The sequence below is a fragment of the Microplitis demolitor genome, chromosome 4, assembly GCF_026212275.2.
Source record: "Microplitis demolitor isolate Queensland-Clemson2020A chromosome 4, iyMicDemo2.1a, whole genome shotgun sequence".
Taxonomy (NCBI): Eukaryota; Metazoa; Arthropoda; class Insecta; order Hymenoptera; family Braconidae; genus Microplitis; species Microplitis demolitor.
The window spans coordinates 2423764-2443531 of NC_068548.1; the positions used below are offsets into that span (position 1 = coordinate 2423764).

Sequence of the window (19768 nt, forward strand, 5' to 3'; positions counted from 1 at the left end):
TTAATATTTTTTGAGTTGTAGATAATGAAATTAATTATTAATCATAATAAATTGTTGATGTAAAGAAAAAAAAATTAGCCGATTGAGTTGTCACAGATGATTTCTGTTTCTATTATTTACTTATACATAATAATGTCTCATGCCTGTTAATTTGGAACTGAAAATATACAATTTTGTGACATTGCAATGAAATATTCCTTTTTTTCCATCTTTCAAATACTGAACTTTAGATGTATTAATAATCATATGTGACTATTTAATATCGGCTAATAAATTTAAATAAAATTTACAGTTAAAAGATAAAATTGAAATATAGGGATGAACATATTTCACTTGACCAAAAACGAAATGCGAAATAACGGTTATTGTAATAGTTGTGGTGACTGCTCTAAATTTAGTTGTATCGATCGTAAGAACAACATCTGCAATAGGCACCCCAGAAAGAAATGTAATAAACATAAGTGAGCAAAAAGACATTAATAATAATATTATAACTGAATGTAAGTGGAAATGAACATAAGAGAGAGAGAGAGAGAGAAAATTCAGTCTGAAAAATTATAAATTTACCACAATAATCAAATCAACTTTTTTTTAAATTTTAAATATGGCTGTTTGCTATGAAATTAATATTTTATAATAAATGATCTGGATGCATGAAAATGCAAAAAATTGAGATGCGGGTGTGAAAAATAAATTTTCTGTTATACAGAATTTTAAAACTACAGTAATAACGAATTTAAATAAATATTTAAAATCATTTTATGTGATGTTTTAATTTATTCTTTCTATGTATCATCTGTAAATAACTTATTGATTGTAAATATTACTGAAGATAAAAATGTTAAGAAGTTATCATTTGTAGGTAAAGTAATAAAAACTCTGAAGCAGAAGATGGTATTATTTAACGGATAATTATTTATGCACGTTCCATGTATTTATTGTTTTCAATATAATAAAGAATATGGTAAATTTTCGATTGATATATTTTTGATATTTATGAAATAAAATTGTTTGTTTTCATAAAACCTTTCTTCGATTATTTATTATAACAAAAATAATTACTACTCTAGCTTGACACATGACTTCCGATAATCTTTTAAAGAAATTGATTACTAGGCACCAATAGTAGTTCAGAAGTTAATTAGTAACTCATCGTAATTTTCACGAATATTTTTCGTCTTACTGAAAAAAATAAATAATTTATGATTCTGATCATCTGTAGGTTTGTGATAAACTGCTAAACTTAAATAGCATCCACCACTGACAAGAGGAGCTCCAGAAATTTGAATCGAGCCGGATCCCAGCAAGGTTACTAGAACATGTTAATAACCTTAAAACTAAGAACACTCTAGCGTTGTACACAAATTTCTAGAGTCTTTCAAGAAGACTGGCTGACTTAGCACCGGTAGTCTGGATAACACATCAGCGTTCGGGGTTGGCGATGTCAGCTGCTCAGCCGAAACTACCAATCCCCCGACAACAATGACTGTCGTCCCAAAATCTAATAATTTCAATTACAACATGTGCGGGAAAATATTTCCGTCTTAGAAAATTCTTCGCCATGTTTGAAAACAAGAGTTTGGGAGCAGGTACAATCACTGCGGGTCCAGTTACTACAGGTACAGTTTACTTGTTTGCAACAAATACACAAAATTTATCACCGGCGATGCTCTCATCTCAAAAAGACACAAAAATCAATTGAATGAACATCGAAAAAGATAATATTTTGTTATATTTTTATTATTCTTATTGCTACAAACGCAAAGAAGCAAAATTAAAGTGGTTGAGGATTTCAACTCTACCAAAAAAAAGGAAGTGACTCTATTTATTGTTTTATTCATAGATAAAGGATGTTATCGATTTCACAAACAGAATGAAGACAGTTTGAAATTCCATTTAAAAAAATGCTATCGAAATGTACTGAATGTTTCGATAAACAAAATTAAATAAATCGTCTGGCAAGGATCAATTTTTCAAAATTGATTTAATTTATAGAAAATAATGTTTTTTATATTTAGATATAATTTTTTTTTTGTATAATATTTTTGTAAAAACTTAATAATTGACGAGAAAAAAAGTATTCTCGCCTAGAATATAAAACGTCTAGAATTAATTTCTTACGAGGGACACCTCAAGGGGCTGAGCGCCATCACATGGCGTTCATCGAAATACTCCCGCTCCTTGCAGCTAAGCACTGGTGACTTCCCCCTCTTCCATATATTTTTTTTTTCTCCGGGAAATTTTTCTCTTGGTTTAAATAATTCGAATCATCTTTAAAATAATGCTCTCATAAATTAATTTAATAATAAAATTTATTTATTTATACATTTGTTATAAAATATTATTTATTTTTTACTTTCCATTTTCTAAATATAGGCTCAACAGTATTATAATTTAGCAAGTGTGAATTATTCTTGTTTTTTTTTTTCTTTTTTTTCTGATATATATACTTACATTTATGCAAACAGCAGAGCCAAAAGTAATTGTTGATAACTTCCATATGTTTTTTGCTGAAGAATATTATTATAATAAATTATTGTTAATTAATATTATTTTTAACAAAAAATAATAATGCCCCGATATCCCTTATTGTAAATAAATTAAACTAAAAAAACTTACACTGATAAAATATTCAAGAGCAACATGATTTCGTTGTTGAACAGCTTCTCTAACGTAATTATTGCCAATATCTTTACTGATGATCATTAAACGAATTAAACTGCGATGATCGATATTATCGTTGAAACTTTCGTAAAGTCGTTTAGCTATATATATATCTCTAGATTTAGCGAATTCCACTGAAAAAAATTATTTTACTTCAATAAAAATTTGTAGTTCCTATTATATGTTTCAATTTAATTGAAAATTATTCCTGACCCTAGACACCAAGATTCTAGTTGACTGAGAAACTTTATTTGACCAAAAATTTTCGCTTTAAAACCAATGACAGTTATTTTTCATTACTTACCGATGGCGAGAAGGGCACGTGCAAAGTCACCTCTGTAATTGGTCACTATTGTTGTTTCAATATTTTCTCCGAATAAAGAATAATAGCTAATGAAAGTTTGGTGAAGTTGAGAATAACTACGAGATGTTGTGACATTAATGAATTCATAAACATTGGCGGTTTCATACTGTGCCGTGACTATGGAACAAATAAAACAAAAATTTAAAAAAGAAATTTCAATACTCTAGTTGAGCCTTCTAACATCAAACGAAATTATGTCTGAAAAATTTAATTTTCATAATTGGAGTCATATGTCGACCCATTTGTATGATCAATGTAGAAATTTAATAATTTTTCATAGCCTACCTGGTCTACAATACAACAAAATTCTATTCGATGAATCAATGATCAAAAAAATTGTTTATTAGTTGATATTAAAATGCGAATAAATAACATACCTGCATGGTAAAGTTTTCGAGCATCTGCATCTGAAGTTGAATAATTTATTTCTGTACTTTCACATCTTTTAGTTCGTAAAAGTTCATGTAATAAGTATCTGAAATGTCCTGTAGTATATTTTTCTAAGTCTTCTTCTAATGATGTTAGATAATCTGTCAATAAACATTAAAAATCAGATGAATATGTAATTGTTGACGAGAATGGGCAAATAAAAGTATCAACATATATGACTTCAAAAAATTAACAAAAGCTCATACTTACGGATTGCATAGGTACGTTTTATTTCTTGTAATTTATTGTAATTCTGAGTAAGCAAAATATCAATCAACAGATTTTCGTCATCTCTTGATCCACGCAGGGCATGATGTAGCTCTTGGGCAAAGAAGTCAGTACTTTTGGATAGTAATGCAACGACTAATTCTTCAAATTTTCCTGTTAAATGATCTCTCAAATCATTGAGTAAAGTTTCTCCATAACGAGATTGATAAACGACAGCAATGGCTTCGAGATCATCGGCAGTTCTGTTGCTAATTATATTTATAATAGCGCTTTCATTAACTTTTAGATCTGCTACTAATGCGAAATGAAGTGCTACTGCGTCGGGTTTATTTGGACAAAACCCGAGTTTACAACTTTCTAAATTACTCAGTTTATCACTAGAAGAAAACTTTGATAACCCGAAAATAATACACGCGATCGTGATCCAAATTTGTTTGGACATAAAAACCTGGAAATGATTGAAAAAAATTTATAGTATTACATTTAGATGATGATAAATTAAAGAAAAAGTCTGTGTTAAAAATTTTATGTTAAATATTTAACATTGTCGTGTGTTAATTTAACATACTGCTTAGTGTTGTTTGATCAGTTCATTTTTAACACGAAAAAATATTAATTGAAACAGAAATAACATTTAATAAGTTTTACTGTCCAAACAAGTGTTAACACATTTGAAATGTAACTTTAACACAGACCGCGTGTTAATTCATTAAAATAACACAAAGAATATGTTAAATTTATCGAAGTCACTTGTTAAGCTTATATACCTGAATTTTTGTAAGTATTAAAATAACACAATTAAAAATGTTAAATTAACACCTTACATGTGTTTAACATAAATTTTTAATGTGTTATTTTTTCACACCAATGAATAATATTAAAAGGACGAAAATTTATGCAAAATGTTGTTCTAATACATAGTTTTGGGTTAATTTTTACAAAATAATTTTTACTGTGTATTGTTTAAAAAGTATTATAAGCTATTCTTTAACATATCGATGCAAATAAAATAGTATTAACTTACGATAAAATGTTGGTGGGCCATAGTTCATAAATTATACAATCCTTGATACGGAGGAATAGTTTCGGACTTGCGATCAGTACAACAGTATACGTTAAAATGGTGTGGCTATAAAAAAACTTCTATAGATAACGCCTAATCCGTAAATCCCACTTTTCATGGAGATGTCAAAAAAAAAAAAACTTTTAATCTGAGATTGTGTTAGGAATTACATCAGAGTAATAATTCTGTGAATAGTTAAATTCAAGGTTTCAAATTTGAATTTTTGGGTGACTACTTTCTATTTTATAGCTAACACGGAAGATGATTTCTTTCATAATACATCAATTTTGATTCACTATTTCCGAGTAATTGTTAAAATTTATATTTAATTATCGATGTGACTATAAATTCTACGATAAAATTTAAACACAAACACTTAATATAATTACGTCCACATCCAATTATTTAAATAGATGTTGACAAAAAAAACAATAATAATTATGTAAAAAGCAAGTCATAATAATGACATGGTACGTTAAATTAAAAAATTTTTTTCAAATTACTGACTTATTTATACACGGAAATAAATATTAAGGGAAATTCCGAAAAAAATGGGAAAAAATAATTCAATTATTATTCAAAATAATTCAATTTTATTTACTGTCATGATAATTATCAAAACTTCTTTTTATATTACAAATATTTATCCACATTATTAAGAATCACATTCATTAGTCATAAGTAATTATTTTAGTTAAAAATCTATGCACCGTGAATTATTTATACTCTTAAAAAAGTAATTGCACCATAACTACTTCATAATTTGACGTTTCATGAGGTTGTAAAGTTTGGGAACAAAAATGTCAAAAGTGTATTTCGAAAACCTCCATATGGTGTTTGCTGAAATAAAAAATATAATGATTAATAGTCTATTTTTAATTGTGGATTACGTACTTTTAGAACTGAGATGACTGTGTAAAAGCTAATGAAGGTACATATTTTTAATTTATAATAATTTTTATGAATTGAACAGGTTAAGACTTTATTTTTACATTTAAAAAATACTCAAGTGCGATGCGATGGCGTATTTGAATTGCTTCTCTAATAGAATGAATCCCAATATTTTTACTAATAATTATCAAACGAATAAGGCTACGGTGATCGAAATCATATTCAAGACTATCGTAGAGTCTATTGGCTATAAATCCATCTCTTGATTTTGCATATTCAACTGCAAAAAAATATCCATTATAAAACAACTTATAATATTTGCTTACTACATCTATTTGAAATTGATTTTTTTGGCGCCAAATATGTCCCATTTATTTCATAATTCCATTCAATCGCATGTATTAATTTCTTCTTTTTTTTATGCGGAGACTGAGTCGATAAATTTTGAAAACAAGTATCTAGACTTTTTAACCAATGATAAATAGATCAACAGATAGTTACCAATTGCGATAAGTGCGCGGGCAAAATCACCGGTGAAATTTTTTTCTATTACAGTTTCAATATGCTCTCCGAATATATCAAAAAATTTCATGACAGTATGTCGAAGTTGGTCATAACTTACAGAAGTCAATATATTAATAAATACATCAGGGTTTACTTCACTTGATTGAGATATGGCTGAAAAAAAAAATATTATTTAAATGATTTAGTGAAAATAGACTACGTATTTAGAAAAGTTATAAATGAATTGTTATGGTGGGAAACTTATTACATTCCAGCTCTGTCATGACACTTTTTCTCGTTTTGGACGAGGGTTTTTTATAATTTTTCACGGAAGTTTGACTCGGAAGTAAGTGAAAAAATTTATGTTAAATGTTTTACTTTTTAAGATTCTAAAAACGTGTATCATACCTGCATGATAAAGTTGACGAGCATCATACTCTGCACGAATATAATTTATATCCATAGTTTCGTTTCGTTCACATTGTAACAGTGTGAGATATAACTTCTTTGAATTTTTAGTTGTAAATTTTTGAAAATCATGTTCAAGAGAATTTAAATAATCTAAAAATAATAAATTTTAGTTCATTCAAAAATAACTCGAAATAGCTTAGGCAGAAAGTTATAAATACTACTTTTTGTATAAACATCTTTTATTTCTTGCAGTTTCATATGATTTTGCGTTAGCAAAATATCAATAAAAACTTTTTCATCATCTTTAAATCCACGAAGTTCATTATATAACTCTTCAGCATAAAAATCAGTATCATCCATAAATAAAGAAATCATAATTTCTTCAAATTTTCCCGTTAGGTAATATCGAATGTCATTAAGTAATTTTTCACCGTAACGTGATTCATATGCTTGGGAAATTTGTTGTAGTTGATCAGTAGTTCTCTGAGTGACAATATTGATAATAGTACTTTCGTTGACAGAAAAATCCTTAACCAATGCAAAATGGATGGCAATAGCATCCTGTTTAAATGGATTTTTACAATGCACCGGTCGAAAAATAAATAATCCAGAAATAATGGAAATAATTGTCAACGTCATTAATCGATACATGATAGCTTAAAAATAAAATGAAAAAATTAGCTGGTTTAGTATAGCTACAAAAATAAAAATCTCAAATTTACCTTAATAATCAACCGTTAAGCCTTAGTTCTCGGGTTTAATAATTATAGAAATGAACACTAAAAGTTTACACTTGTTTGTGGTTACACAAGTTTTATTCGAATGATGATATCGTGGAATAGCCAGATATCCAGTGAATTTTGAATAAATCCCACTTATAACGAAAACATAATAAAAAAATAGTTTTAGAAGAAAAGCGAGTAATGACGTCAATGTCATAGTCGTGAATATTCCGAAGTCAAATTTCGACATATTAAACCTATAAAAATCTACGACTAAGGTATATACTTTCTATCATATTTATGCAATCTTATAAAAAACAAGTTTTAAAGAGTAATTGAATGTAAATACGTTTGTTATATATTTTTACAAAATTAAGAGAATATTATAAAAATCATTAATTTATTCGTGGTTCACTATTTTGTGAAATTTTTTTTTATATTTTGTGGAGATTTGTATTTCGAAATCAATTTTTTTAAACTGTTAACAAATTTAATAATCAATGACTGATAATTAAAATAAGATCATTAAATAAACTAAGTTTAAAATTAAGAATTTGAAAATCATAAAAATGGCAACCAATTATTCCCCTTCCCCTTCTGACGAATCAAAAAACTATAAAAAAATTTTTTTTGTTGTGAATTGACGTGATTACTGTTATGTGAATTGAGAAAGAATTGAATTTCAATGTGCAGGAAGAGTAGGGATAGCTGGAGAAGGACGATCAGAGTGAGACAAGTGTAGTTTCCAAGTCTCCGTAAGATGTTGCCCTGTCCGATTTTTTGTTCCTTTTAAGACAGTTGTGTTAGAATTGTTAAATTCCATTTACAATTCTATAAAAATATTGAAATGATAGATGGAGAATATGTTAGTACTAATAAAATACTATGACGCTATAAATCTGAGATTCCTAACTTAAATGTTTCTTTAGAAAAAAAATTAATAACATTTCAAATTCTTCAAAATTGAAGAAAATCTCGAGTTGATTTCGAAATTTTCTAAAACAACCACCTGATCGATTCGTTTTTCATGAATTTTATTTTTCCCTCTTCACGGAAAATTAAAAAACTTCTTCAAAACAGAGCATCATTTTTAGTGCATCGTTATGGGGGTTCTACTGGATAATTTCTATTAGCCTTTTTCTCAGTGTCTCCAGACACTCAGATATTTTTTCACCTTATTCGAGTCGCACAACAACATTCATAAAGTGATATCATTTAAACGTATTATGTGACTACGTGACATTCATTGATTTGTCTTATCACACATCTTTATAGAATATGCGATAGAATAATTGCTTAATAATAAATTCATATTTAGTAAAAGGAACACATATGATTTTGTCCTATTGACTCGATTGCTAATAAAGACAAATTTCCAAAGATAATATCGTAAAATTTATTTGAATACTCGAAAGAACAGTTGCCACGAATACGTTGATCTGATTGTGACTAAAATCGTCCGAATGAATAAAAATATTATATTGATATTAAGTTGTATGTAAAGTTATTAATTGTAATCAAAACGCTATGGCCGAATTATATGATACAGAAAAACAACTTCTACCAATGGTTGATCCGCACTTTTATACAATAAAATATAAAGTTAATGCAGTTAATACTCACAATACTTTGACAATTAGTTACGATAAATTTGTTAAAATATTTCAAGAAAGTAAAAATGGAAGCTTTTATTTATGTATTATATGTCATATATCGTCTAAAAGACAATGCATATATTGTACGCCTTTTCTACAGTATCCTCGAACGTTTATATTAGAAACACCAAAAAGATTTTATTGCATGCCACAACCAAGTCTGTACACGAAAAAAAATCACTCATATTTTCAGTCGATTATTTGGTTTATTCACAAGGTACATAACAACGAGATTAACAACATAGCCGTACCTCATAATTTACAATACCCGCAACGTTTAATTTATCGTCAAGCTCCACTTTTTCGAATTCCTAAGCACATCATTGACATGGAACATTTGAAATACTACCAGTTTATCAACGACAAATTTAAAGGAGGATCTCTCATGCAGCAAAAGTCTGGCAAATTGAGTTATATGCGCACACGTATCTTAGGTGTTAATGCTTCAGGCATCAGGATGACGCTGACTATTGACAATAGTCTTGGTCCTAATGACGTCAGTATTCCCCAGCACATGTTGGATTCTTTGGACTTGGCTTGCCCATACGTCATCATCAATCGCGATCCATCAATCAATGATTGTGCTATTTATTCCTGTGAACTACTAGGATATGAAAACAAAAATGACAATACGATACACGTTAATCCGTTCGTTTTAGAAGGATTGCACGCTGATCAAGATGGTGACGATTTAAATGTTTACTATTTGAAGCATGAGAATGAAGTTCCGAGTTTAATAATGCTCCGAGCTATCACAGAACTACTGCAGTTTTCTTGGAAATATGGACGTCGTCGAAATATATGTAACCAAAGTCGCTTTTCCCTGGGTCAATATCACTTGTTATTGCTTCAAGTTTATGATAAATACTTTCAAAGTAAATCAAAAATATGGAAAACTTTATCTTCTCAGTACAACACTACACCTAAGAGAGCAAATGTTCTTATGCAACTTGGATGTACAATTTGGCGCGATGAAGTCGATGAATTTCTAGAACAGCTTAGAGTTTTTGGTATCCGAATTCGATTACCTCTCATAACATTTAGAGAAATGATCAATGGATCTGGTATGCTGCTAAGTGTTATTGAATCTGGCGCTAAAGGATCTATGGATCACGTTAAAATGTTTACGGATATACTGCAAGAGCGTGTCGAAATTGGTGGAGCGGAATATGTTAATAATTTACGTGAAAGTTTTAATAATTATGTTAATGCCAGCAAGAGTATATCGCTATTGGGTCAGCAATTATTTATTCTACTCTCAATTTTTCAACCACTTTATTTGCTACGAAATGACATATACATGAAAAACGATACTAGAATTATTTGTAATGTCTCAAAATGTCCTCTGTTCAATTTATGGATTTATCAAATCGAAGCTATAACTCTTGTTTTCGAAGAACTACTCAAGAATTGCGAAAGCGATGAAATGGAAAGCGTTGTAACAGAAAATATATATGATGATAACGAAGTCAAATTAGCAAATGATGTGATTGATAGGCCAGGGAAAAAATTATTAGACGAAAACTATAACATATCGATAGATCAAGCTGAAGTACGATACTTTGATTCAAACTGCCGCTGTGTTGAAGTCGGCAATGTGTCGAATTTTATAGCTCCACGGCCCCGCAATGTTCTCTATTCTATTCGTGGGAATTATGTCAGCCCAAATTTGAATACTGCAACTGTTTTACCAATGTTATACGGACGACTTTTTGACTATATCTCCGAAATTAATAGTAGCGATGAGTTACAAGAGTATCTGATAAACGATTCATTAAAAATTATTCCGATTCTTGCAAAATTGCCTGATAATTACAAGAAAAGTGGATTTAGATTCGTCCGAATATTGAACTGAATGTTTATTAAATTTTAGAAGTAAATCGAAATTTGATTCAAAGTTCATCTACTTTAGCTCTATGTTATGTTCGTGTTAAAATTTCATCAATTTGAGCAAAAAAGTTAATATTTGGCATTCCTGTAAGTTGACAACTGGGCGCCAACTTTCTAAACAGGGTTGAAGGCAAAAATTGTCATTCCATGTCTACAATTTTTCCAAAAAATTGGCAACAGGTTTCGACAGTAGATCGTCAGTTTTTTTGGAAAAGTTGACAACTTGTCATCAGTTATAAAGGCTCAAATTATCGTCAACTTGATCGCAACTAATTGACACCAAATTTCTGATCAAAAAATCCGGCTGTCAGAATATTTGAAATTGATTGTTTTATATTCTATCAAAGTATTTTTGAATTTAAAAGTTTTACATATTTTCGATAGATGGCGGCAAAACGCTTATTCTGAAATTGTAAATGTATACGTATACAGTCAAATATAGACTGTCTGAGCCTGGTTCCGCCTTTTCTGTTTTCTCTTTTCTATGTATATACAAATGTGTATTTATGTCTTGAAATACAACACAATCAAACTAGTATAATTTTTATGTTGTTGTTTAGTTTTTTGTAACCTATATATAGCAACAATCCTAATTTAATTTTGAAAATAGTAATTATTAAAGTATTTAGTACACAGAAAGCATCAAAGGATAAAAAAACACCCGAAAAAGAAATTTCAGTCAAGGAATGCTCAGCTAACCATAAAAAAACCGGTAGGTTATCAAAACGAATGAAAAATTTATTAATGTATTCAAAATAGTAGTTTAAGATTCAAAACCACAGTGTAAATGAATGAACGTCAAAAATGTATTTTAATTACGCAAATTTAAAAATTTTTTTTTATGTTAAAAGCTTGATGTCTAAATAAAGTTCAAGCGAAATAAAAAACGACTATTGCTTATATCTGTTACTTGTTGCTCATAGCTCGTATTGTGATTGGTTCCCTAAATTTGTCTTTAGAGAGATTAAATAAACGATTCAACCAGAAAATCGCACTAGATTTCGTAAGCTAGTAATAATATTTACTACTTATTATTATAAAATTCAAAAAAATATTTTTTACTATCATCGTTTGTTTTTATTAGAATTTTATATTCATCGAACTTTATAAAACTTACTGGGTTTAATATTATTTACTTTATAAATAAATAACACTATCATTCTTTTCAACAATTTGAATTTTTTTTCGCGGTACAAGCATTTTACCTCATCGTGTTTGCGGAATTTAAAAAAAAAAAAAATAGTAACTTCCCTAATTCTCTGTTTAGATTTTTTACTTTATTGTCATAACGAAAAAAGTCTGTTCTAAAAATTTAATGTTAAATATTTAACATTTTTGTTCGTTAATTTAACATCAATTGTTATTGTAAGCAACTTTTATTGCTTGTAAAAATTAAGAATTCCAAAAAAAAAAATTTTTTTCAGTTCTACTTCCAAAATCCTCATTCTTAACCGATGTCGCTTTCTCAGTTTCAAAAGGTTGTATTTTACTCTTTTTTGAACAAAGCTCAGTCTTTTGTACGCCTAGATACAAACTAATGTATACTTCTTTGTATTAAGGTGGGAAACAAGTTTTTTTGGCTTTATTCTTTCACATGTCACTATTAAGCAGAAAAAATAACATTCTCCTAAAAACAACTCTCCCCATCAAAAACGTCATTCAGATTATGTACTACTATTTACATTACAATCAAAGACCTTGAATTCCGTTGAACTTTAACTTGAAAAAGTCTATAGTTTAGGATTACAATTATAAGTATACTTCAGATGTAAAAACTGTTGATTATGACAATATCAGATAATTACGTAGTATTTACTGCGCCAACTGGTGACATAATAATAATAGAATGCAACAAACAGAATAAGATCTCTGTACTATTCTAATACTAGGTTTATGCTTTTATACATATATATAGATATATACGCACATATATATTAACAAACGCAGTTAGATAGATAAACATATAAATACATAGTATATAACGTTTTAGAAATCGCACTTTTGTTAATTCTAATATGAATTATTTGTAATTTAATTTGTAACGCGAATTTATTGGTCGCAGCCGTAATTATTTATTTATTGTTTTTGTTTTTTTTATAGAAATCAATTTTTTTTTACTGCAATGTTGTCGAATGTTAATAACTATTGCTGTTTCAATTTCAAAAGTGGAGCATTGATGCTTGGGATTCTCGAAATAGTAAGTAAAAAAAAAAATAATAATAATAATTGGTGTAAAATGATCACTTTGTAATGAGTTGTAACTTATAGACGTTAATTTTTGAAATTAGATGAATTTAAGTAATGCAAGTGACTTTTTTTAGGTGCTTACAACATGTATTATTATTGTAGTTGGTATTGATATAGCTAATCAAGAAGCTTTTAGTACCTCTATTGCATCTTCATGTTCGCGGTCGATGCTAATAACGAGTCCGGGATTATTATATTTATATATTCCTATATGTTTTCTTTCATTATTGTTATCTAGTTTAATGATTTGGGGTTCGGTAAAGGTATGTTGAGAAAATTTTAATTATATTTTATGATTCTTTATATGAAACATTAATTAGTTTATTAATTAATGTCAATTTTATAACGAATAATTTACACGAAAAGGATTTCTTGCGCCAAAAAAAAATTTTTTTGTATAGAGATACTATTAATCCCAATTATTTACTTTTATGATTTTTAAACTTACAGAACAATTTCAAATTTGTGATGCCTTATATTTATTATCGAGTTATTATTTTAATGCCTTATTACCTTCAATATTTTTATAACGCCATTAGAATTTTTGTTACGGACAACTGTAACCCTGAGAGCGGCATTTTGAGACTTATATTCGGATTAAGTGGAATGGGTAAGTGATATTCGCTTTACAATTTAATTATTACAAATAAAGTAGAAATTTTGTGACCGTACAATATCTCAAAATGAGAAGTAATAAACAAAATATTTTTTTAGACAAAGTCATTTGTAAATAGTCTAGAAAAAATTTATTAATTGCTAGTGTGCATTCATTGTATTTGGAAATGTTGTTTGCTACCAGTGCAGTCTCTTTTACTCACATTGTATTTGAATTTGATGCTATTTAGTATACAGTATGCATATAATTGACTTTAGTTGGTTTGCCTTGATTTTTAAAATGCATTGAAATCTAATTTTCGTATAAAACTACGTAGTATACTTTGATTTTGATAAAAGTTGTCTAACTCCCGCAAGAGCCGTCTTAATCCGCAAAGTTGTTTACGAGATTGTCGATGAACAATTTTGAAAAAACTTTGATTTTGAACTCAAAACAACAAAAAGTTTAAGAACTACCCCGCAGGGTCAACTGTTTTCCCGATTTTTTCATGTTATCTATGAAACGACTTTAACTTAATAGGGTTCTCTTTTAATTAGACGAAGAAAGTGCAAGAAAAATTACTCAAATCATTTCTACACGAAAAAAAATTTTGGTTCTTCTATATTAATTCGTAAAGATTCCTACTTTTCTATATGAATGCCTGTGGGTTCCCATGCAATCCCACATGGATTTTTTTTATAGGGAACATTGAAATGCAAAGAAAATTTGAAAATATTACATATACTGTTTTATTGCTCAAAAAAATATTTTGTATAAAGTATGACGTACTATTTTGAAAAATATGAGAAAAAATTCTATTATCAATTTTTTTAATATATCTATATTTATTTTTTTTTTTTTAGCACTGGGTGTTCATTTCTGCATATTAATTTATAATCATAGTAAAGAAATTAGAAATGAAAAACTAAACAATGCAAATAAATCAATGTATTAAGCTAATAAATTAATGTTTTTACGAAATGTTTTCATTTTTTCATTAAATCCTACCCCGAAATATCTTAACTACTATCAAAATAAAGTAGAATTCATTTCTTCCCAAGAAAAGTTTTTCTCGCTTCGAATAAATTTTCACTTTCAATTCGTAATGCAAAAAATTTCTTAGAGTAAATAAAATTTTTTTTAGAGCGAGTACAAATCTTTTGTGCCAAAAAATCCTTTTTTTCTTTATGCTTCTGAAAATTACTAATAAATTACACAAGTCCATTTTTAAATTTTTTTTATTGATCAATTAAATATTTCAATTATCGAATTATTAAATTAATATATCTATATACATGTCGATAAGTCAGATAACCTGCATTATATACAAGATGGAATGAGATATTTCTACTTACATCATTATTTTATCTTTGGATCAATAATCATGATGGTATCGATACAATAAAAAATATATTAAACAATTAAATTAAAGGGACATTATATATATATATATATATATATATATATATTTTAAATCTTTCACCATCGTATATGACTTTTGTACTCTTCATTTACACTAATACGTTTAATAGTTTCGTAGCCAATTATTATTGAGAAACTGAAGCACGCTGACTGCACAAGTCTTGCCGATAGACCTTTTGAGAACATTTTGAAACCCTCTTCAATCCATAAAATTTTAAACGTATTGCACATACTATCTAAGCGCTGAACTTGTAATCTTGCACGTACAATGTCCAGTGGATTTGTTATGATTGTCGTCGTAAATCCACCGAAAGTTCCAGCCAGTGATTGGATAAATAAATGAGATACCCAATTCGGTAAAATTCGTATTAATTCATCTAAAAAAAAAAAATAAATGAACGACTGACTATTTATTTATGGTTCTATGTTAGAATTTTGATCAGATATTTTTAAAATTGAAATATAAATTTTTGTAGACATATTATATTTTAAATACAGTTACCTTGATAAAAAGTGTATAAGCCCCACCATAATGCACTATTAGGTACGTAAGCACATAAGGAAGCTACATATCCTCGATAAAATCCTCTTATGCCGTCTTTTTGATAAATTGATTTAATTATTTCACTAGTGATAAAAGCGCGCGATGATCCTACTGTGATATTTAGTCCTAATGGATTCATCGCCATCTTGAAAAAATCCATAAATTTTTGTTAGTAAATAATCCTTACACTAAATTTCAGTATTATAATAGTATATTACACACCAAGAAAGGAAAGTAGGCCTTGAAGCCTGAAAATCTTAATTTTTACTTGTTTGTTGGAAGAATGGCGCATGCGCTAATTTTTATCATTCATTTTCTCATAACAAAAAAGGGACATTTTTTCCCTTTAAACAGGGTGGGAATTAAAAGTTCCGGTGCAGGTTAGGTAACAGACTTAATACTCGATTAAGGAAGAAGTACCTGATCAGAGAATTAATTCCTGATCACTGAACTAGGTATTTTAACGCATGGTGAAAAAAAATTAAAACATTTGAGAGAAAAAAGGACAACGTAGTTCAAGATCATTGAATACTTTCAAGAAGTCAGAAAACATTGTCTATGGGAAAGTGATAATCTAGTATGAAGCTGAATCTAGCGGCCGTAATGAGTAGCGGCCACGCAAAAAATTGCTGGCCGCTACTCATTACGGCCGCTAGCTTCAGCTTCATATACCCACAGCTATGAGAATCTATCGTTTTTTTAAGCAGGGTTACTGAAGAAAAATCTTTCAATACTTGATAGATTTGAACAAAAATGGCCATTTTATTACCTTATCAACTGAAAATTTTCCATGCTTTGTTGTTACGCCAAGTACCATAAGATGCTGACTGAGTACGTCAAAAGGCACAACAATTGTTTGGGCAACAGTACTTGCTGCACCTCCGCCAATTAATGCCTTTATTCTTGAATCTAAATTTGCTGTAAGAGGATCTTGATTTAGAATATGCCTTACGCCTTCGTATGTTGACACATAAAATACACCGGATACTATTTGAATAGAACTTATCCAAAACCCTCGGTATAAACCGGAAATTCCTTCCACTCGATATATTTTCCGGTATGCATCTATCATGCCTACAATTTAATAACCTTTATATCTACCATATTTTCATTATAAAAGAAAAAATACAGATTAGATTACACTGTGAAAAATTTCTTGACAGTATTTACAAATAAAATCAGACCTGTGTACATATGATTTCTTCGTTGGATTTGTAATCGCGTTTTTATTACAGTCAATGGATAAAGGCAACATCGTATTGAAAACGATGACAGCATACTCAGAGGAAAAAACTTTTTCTTGTCCATCATATCCCACTCGATCGTTTTTATGAACGGTGGTGCTTCTATTGCTGCCATTTTCAAAATTATTTATTTGCTTATCTCGTTTAAAGTTTTGATTGTCTATATGGCTATACAATTTAAATTTATTATCTTCTATTGATTCTGTTATTATTGAGGAAGTTCTATTACTTCCATTCAATAAATATGAAGATTCCCGTAGCCTAAATCGGCACATTTCACAATTTATTTCTGCTGGGCATTACTAGCCCTATCTCAAACTTGGAAGGCTAAAAAAAAAAGTGGAAATTTACAGTGAAAATTATACATATTTACTAAACAAGCGTATAAAAATTTTAAATTATTTTTTTAAAAGAAAGACCGCGAAAATATTTTTGAAAAAAGAAAACTTATAGAAATTCAATTAATTTTGACAGAAAATGGGAAAAAATCTTGTGAGAGTAGACAATTTTTCATTTTAAGAACTGTGTTAATACAAAGTGGTCTATCCATTTATCAGGGGTAATATGGACAATTAATTGATTAATTAATCAAAACATTAATTTTTCAAACGACGTTTCTTCACTTTATTGTGACTTTCAAATTTTGAAAAATAAATTGATCTCATTTTTAAATAATAAATCCCATAAAAATGCTCTATACTACTTATTTAAATTCAATACATCTTTGTTATGATTTGTTGATACTTTTTCTAGTAAATTAAGAGGTTAACTTACAATGATGTAATCAAATATCCCAGTGACACAAGCAGCCAAAATACGATAAGACTTTTCAAACTCGAAAAAATCAAACATTCAAAGTAAACAATGAATATTCGATTTATGTCATCTAATTATTGATTCTGTTATTGAAATTTTTTATTGCTCTACTTACTAAAAAAAAATTTATTTAATCTGATAATGTAATTATTATCTAGTGTAGTCATAATAAGCGAAACAATCACGAAAACAAGAGTGTCAATATTATTTCAACATTCAAAATTTAAAAAATAGAATCGCAATTAATAGATCAACAACTTTAGAACAATAGTTAAAATACTTAATAATTTATTTCTAATGGTCAAGTATTTTCGATAACAATTTTAATTTTAGCTAAAAATTATTTTATGAACACAGTTTGTTTACTAATAGTTAAATTTGTAATTTTTATATTCGGACTTATTGGTCTGTAATGAATTAATACTTTTTTTATCACTTTATTGCATCAACAGTATACTATGTTGTATTTCCACGAGGAATATTACTTTCAGATTTGAAATATATTGCGGTATTCGAATTTAACTTGGCAAGTTTTCAGTGGCGTAGTGGTTTATTTAAACAATGAAATTTTTGGTCTAATTTTAGCTGATGGTAAAAGTTCTGTCGGGTATATAGATATTTTTGCTAAGATAAGCGCGCACGTAGAATTTGAAACTAGCGCCATCTTACAGTTTCAAATGAAAATACTAACTGGCCAGAAGTTGACATTAGTTGGTACAGCCAACTGTTTTTCAATTTTACAGTGAAGTACTTTCCATGTAAGTATAGTTATGCATATAAACACTACTAATATTATTATAACTTTAACAGCAATAAGTGGCACGTGGCCCAATAGGGACAATAGCCCAAAAGAAAAAAAAAATGTCAAAACAAATACCCATTTATTGTGTTTTTATACGTTTCTTATAACCTAGTAAGTATTATTTTTCTTGGAAAAATTGATCATGGTAATAAAAATGGCGCAATGTCAACTCTGCCATGCTAAGGGTAGCTACCAAATGAATAATCAATTATTTATTCAATACAATTAAAATTATGGAAAGATTATGATGAATTTTTTTTTGAGAGATCGAAAAAACTTGTATAGTGTACTAAAGAGTCATACAAAAAAATTGGCGACTTAGGGAGACCGCTGTGCCCCGAAAATGGATGAATATCCAAAATTTGATCCCGAGAGACTTTTTATTTTAATTGTGTAAGCAACCCATTGTCCCTTTTTAAAATAACTAATAGGATATTCTGATTAAAGGAGCCAGAATAGGTAACTCTATAAAAAAATCTATTATGAGTGATTGTATGGCAATCAATAAGCTTCTATATAGAAAAGGGGGTTTGCATAGGAATTGATGGAAAAATATAAGAAGTTATGGATTTATATACAGGAACCCATTTTTTGAATATGAACTACTTATGCACCCTGTTTAGAAAATCTCATAGAATCCAATAGATCCTCATACATTCCTATAGAAATTTTATCAGAATGAATGAGTTCTATGAGAAGTGCTATAGTTAAGTATAGGGTCTTATACATACAGCTATAAGAATCTATCGGATTTTTTAAGCAGGGCCGCTTTTTATAATAAATTCTAGTCGGGCCTTTTTGTCCAGCCGGTCCCATTTTGCCCATCTTTTTCTCATTGTTTGTATAGTGATTTACAATAATGGTGTATCATTCTATAAATTTTCTTTTTTTTCCAAATAATGTAAACTAAAAAAATTAAATACTCTTAAAAAAAATAATGGAAGGTATGAGGTATATGTCAAATTTATATTTGTAACTTACCTTAACAGATATTCTAATAAAAATAATAAAAGTGAGTATATATATATATATATACACATATATATATATATATATATATATATATATATAATATGAATCACGGTAGTAAGTTACGTAAAGCCAATGAAAATCAAACCACGCCCTCGATGTGGATGTTCGGACTACCCCTAGAAGAATATAGATACATATAGAGGGACAAAAAGCTTGTAGAGGTGTTTCAAAACGTCACGGCGTAGGCGTTTACAACCCCCTAAAGTGCGAATGAAAACCACCCCTTAGAAATTTTTGATGCTGTC

The 19768-nt window shown here is 28.6% G+C and overlaps 4 protein-coding genes across 4 annotated transcripts; 1 reads left to right on the forward strand and 3 right to left on the reverse strand.

Annotated features, from left to right (window-relative positions):
- Nucleotides 1-2294: 2294 nt before the first annotated feature.
- LOC103570280 (annexin A13) lies at nucleotides 2295-4812 on the reverse strand. The gene is made up of 6 exons (XM_008547974.2): nucleotides 4710-4812; nucleotides 3668-4133; nucleotides 3406-3558; nucleotides 2969-3145; nucleotides 2620-2798; nucleotides 2295-2510 (listed from the first exon to the last, which is right to left on the reverse strand). Exons 1-6 carry the CDS (start codon nucleotides 4728-4730, stop codon nucleotides 2457-2459), a joined length of 1050 nt encoding a protein of 349 aa, XP_008546196.1. The 5' UTR covers nucleotides 4731-4812; the 3' UTR covers nucleotides 2295-2456.
- Nucleotides 4813-5370: 558 nt separating this feature from the next.
- LOC103570279 (annexin A13) lies at nucleotides 5371-7583 on the reverse strand. Its single transcript, XM_008547973.2, has 6 exons — nucleotides 7277-7583; nucleotides 6776-7210; nucleotides 6552-6704; nucleotides 6141-6317; nucleotides 5741-5919; nucleotides 5371-5588 (listed from the first exon to the last, which is right to left on the reverse strand). Exons 2-6 carry the CDS (start codon nucleotides 7203-7205, stop codon nucleotides 5520-5522), a joined length of 1008 nt encoding a protein of 335 aa, XP_008546195.1. The 5' UTR covers nucleotides 7206-7210; nucleotides 7277-7583; the 3' UTR covers nucleotides 5371-5519.
- Nucleotides 7584-8485: 902 nt separating this feature from the next.
- LOC103570277 (hypothetical protein) lies at nucleotides 8486-14638 on the forward strand. Its single transcript, XM_008547971.3, has 5 exons — nucleotides 8486-11533; nucleotides 12922-13018; nucleotides 13143-13331; nucleotides 13519-13678; nucleotides 14527-14638. Exon 1 carries the CDS (start codon nucleotides 8804-8806, stop codon nucleotides 10784-10786), a length of 1983 nt encoding a protein of 660 aa, XP_008546193.2. The 5' UTR covers nucleotides 8486-8803; the 3' UTR covers nucleotides 10787-11533; nucleotides 12922-13018; nucleotides 13143-13331; nucleotides 13519-13678; nucleotides 14527-14638.
- Nucleotides 14639-14885: 247 nt separating this feature from the next.
- On the reverse strand, nucleotides 14886-18175 carry LOC103570276 (solute carrier family 25 member 44). The gene is made up of 5 exons (XM_008547970.3): nucleotides 17648-18175; nucleotides 16814-17200; nucleotides 16399-16703; nucleotides 15588-15774; nucleotides 14886-15462 (listed from the first exon to the last, which is right to left on the reverse strand). The coding sequence occupies exons 2-5, from the start codon at nucleotides 16986-16988 to the stop codon at nucleotides 15143-15145; spliced, it is 987 nt and encodes a 328-aa protein (XP_008546192.1). The 5' UTR covers nucleotides 16989-17200; nucleotides 17648-18175; the 3' UTR covers nucleotides 14886-15142.
- Nucleotides 18176-19768: the final 1593 nt, after the last annotated feature.

Bases quoted from the DNA above. Each gene is read 5' to 3' on its own strand.
- LOC103570280 (XM_008547974.2), bottom strand. From the start codon at position 4,730: ATGGCCCACCAACATTTTATC. The intron at 3,146-3,405 runs GTATGTTATTTA...TTTGTTCCATAG, and splicing joins TCGAAAACTTTACCATGCAG to TCACGGCACAGTATGAAACC. The intron at 2,799-2,968 runs GTAAGTAATGAA...AATTTTTTTCAG, and splicing joins ACGTGCCCTTCTCGCCATCG to TGGAATTCGCTAAATCTAGA.
- LOC103570279 (XM_008547973.2), bottom strand. From the start codon at position 7,205: ATGTATCGATTAATGACGTTGACAATTATTTCCATTATTTCTGGATTA. The intron at 6,705-6,775 runs GTAGTATTTATA...TATTATTTTTAG, and splicing joins AAAAGATGTTTATACAAAAA to ATTATTTAAATTCTCTTGAA. The intron at 5,589-5,740 runs GTAAAAATAAAG...TTTTTATTTCAG, and splicing joins CACTTGAGTATTTTTTAAAT to CAAACACCATATGGAGGTTT.
- LOC103570277 (XM_008547971.3), top strand. From the start codon at position 8,804: ATGGCCGAATTATATGATACAGAAAAACAACTTCTACCAATGGTTGAT.
- LOC103570276 (XM_008547970.3), bottom strand. From the start codon at position 16,988: ATGGCAGCAATAGAAGCACCACCGTTCATAAAAACGATCGAGTGGGAT. The intron at 16,704-16,813 runs GTCTGATTTTAT...ATTAAATTGTAG, and splicing joins AAGAAATCATATGTACACAG to GCATGATAGATGCATACCGG. The intron at 15,775-16,398 runs GTAATAAAATGG...GATTTTTTCAAG, and splicing joins GAAAATTTTCAGTTGATAAG to ATGGCGATGAATCCATTAGG.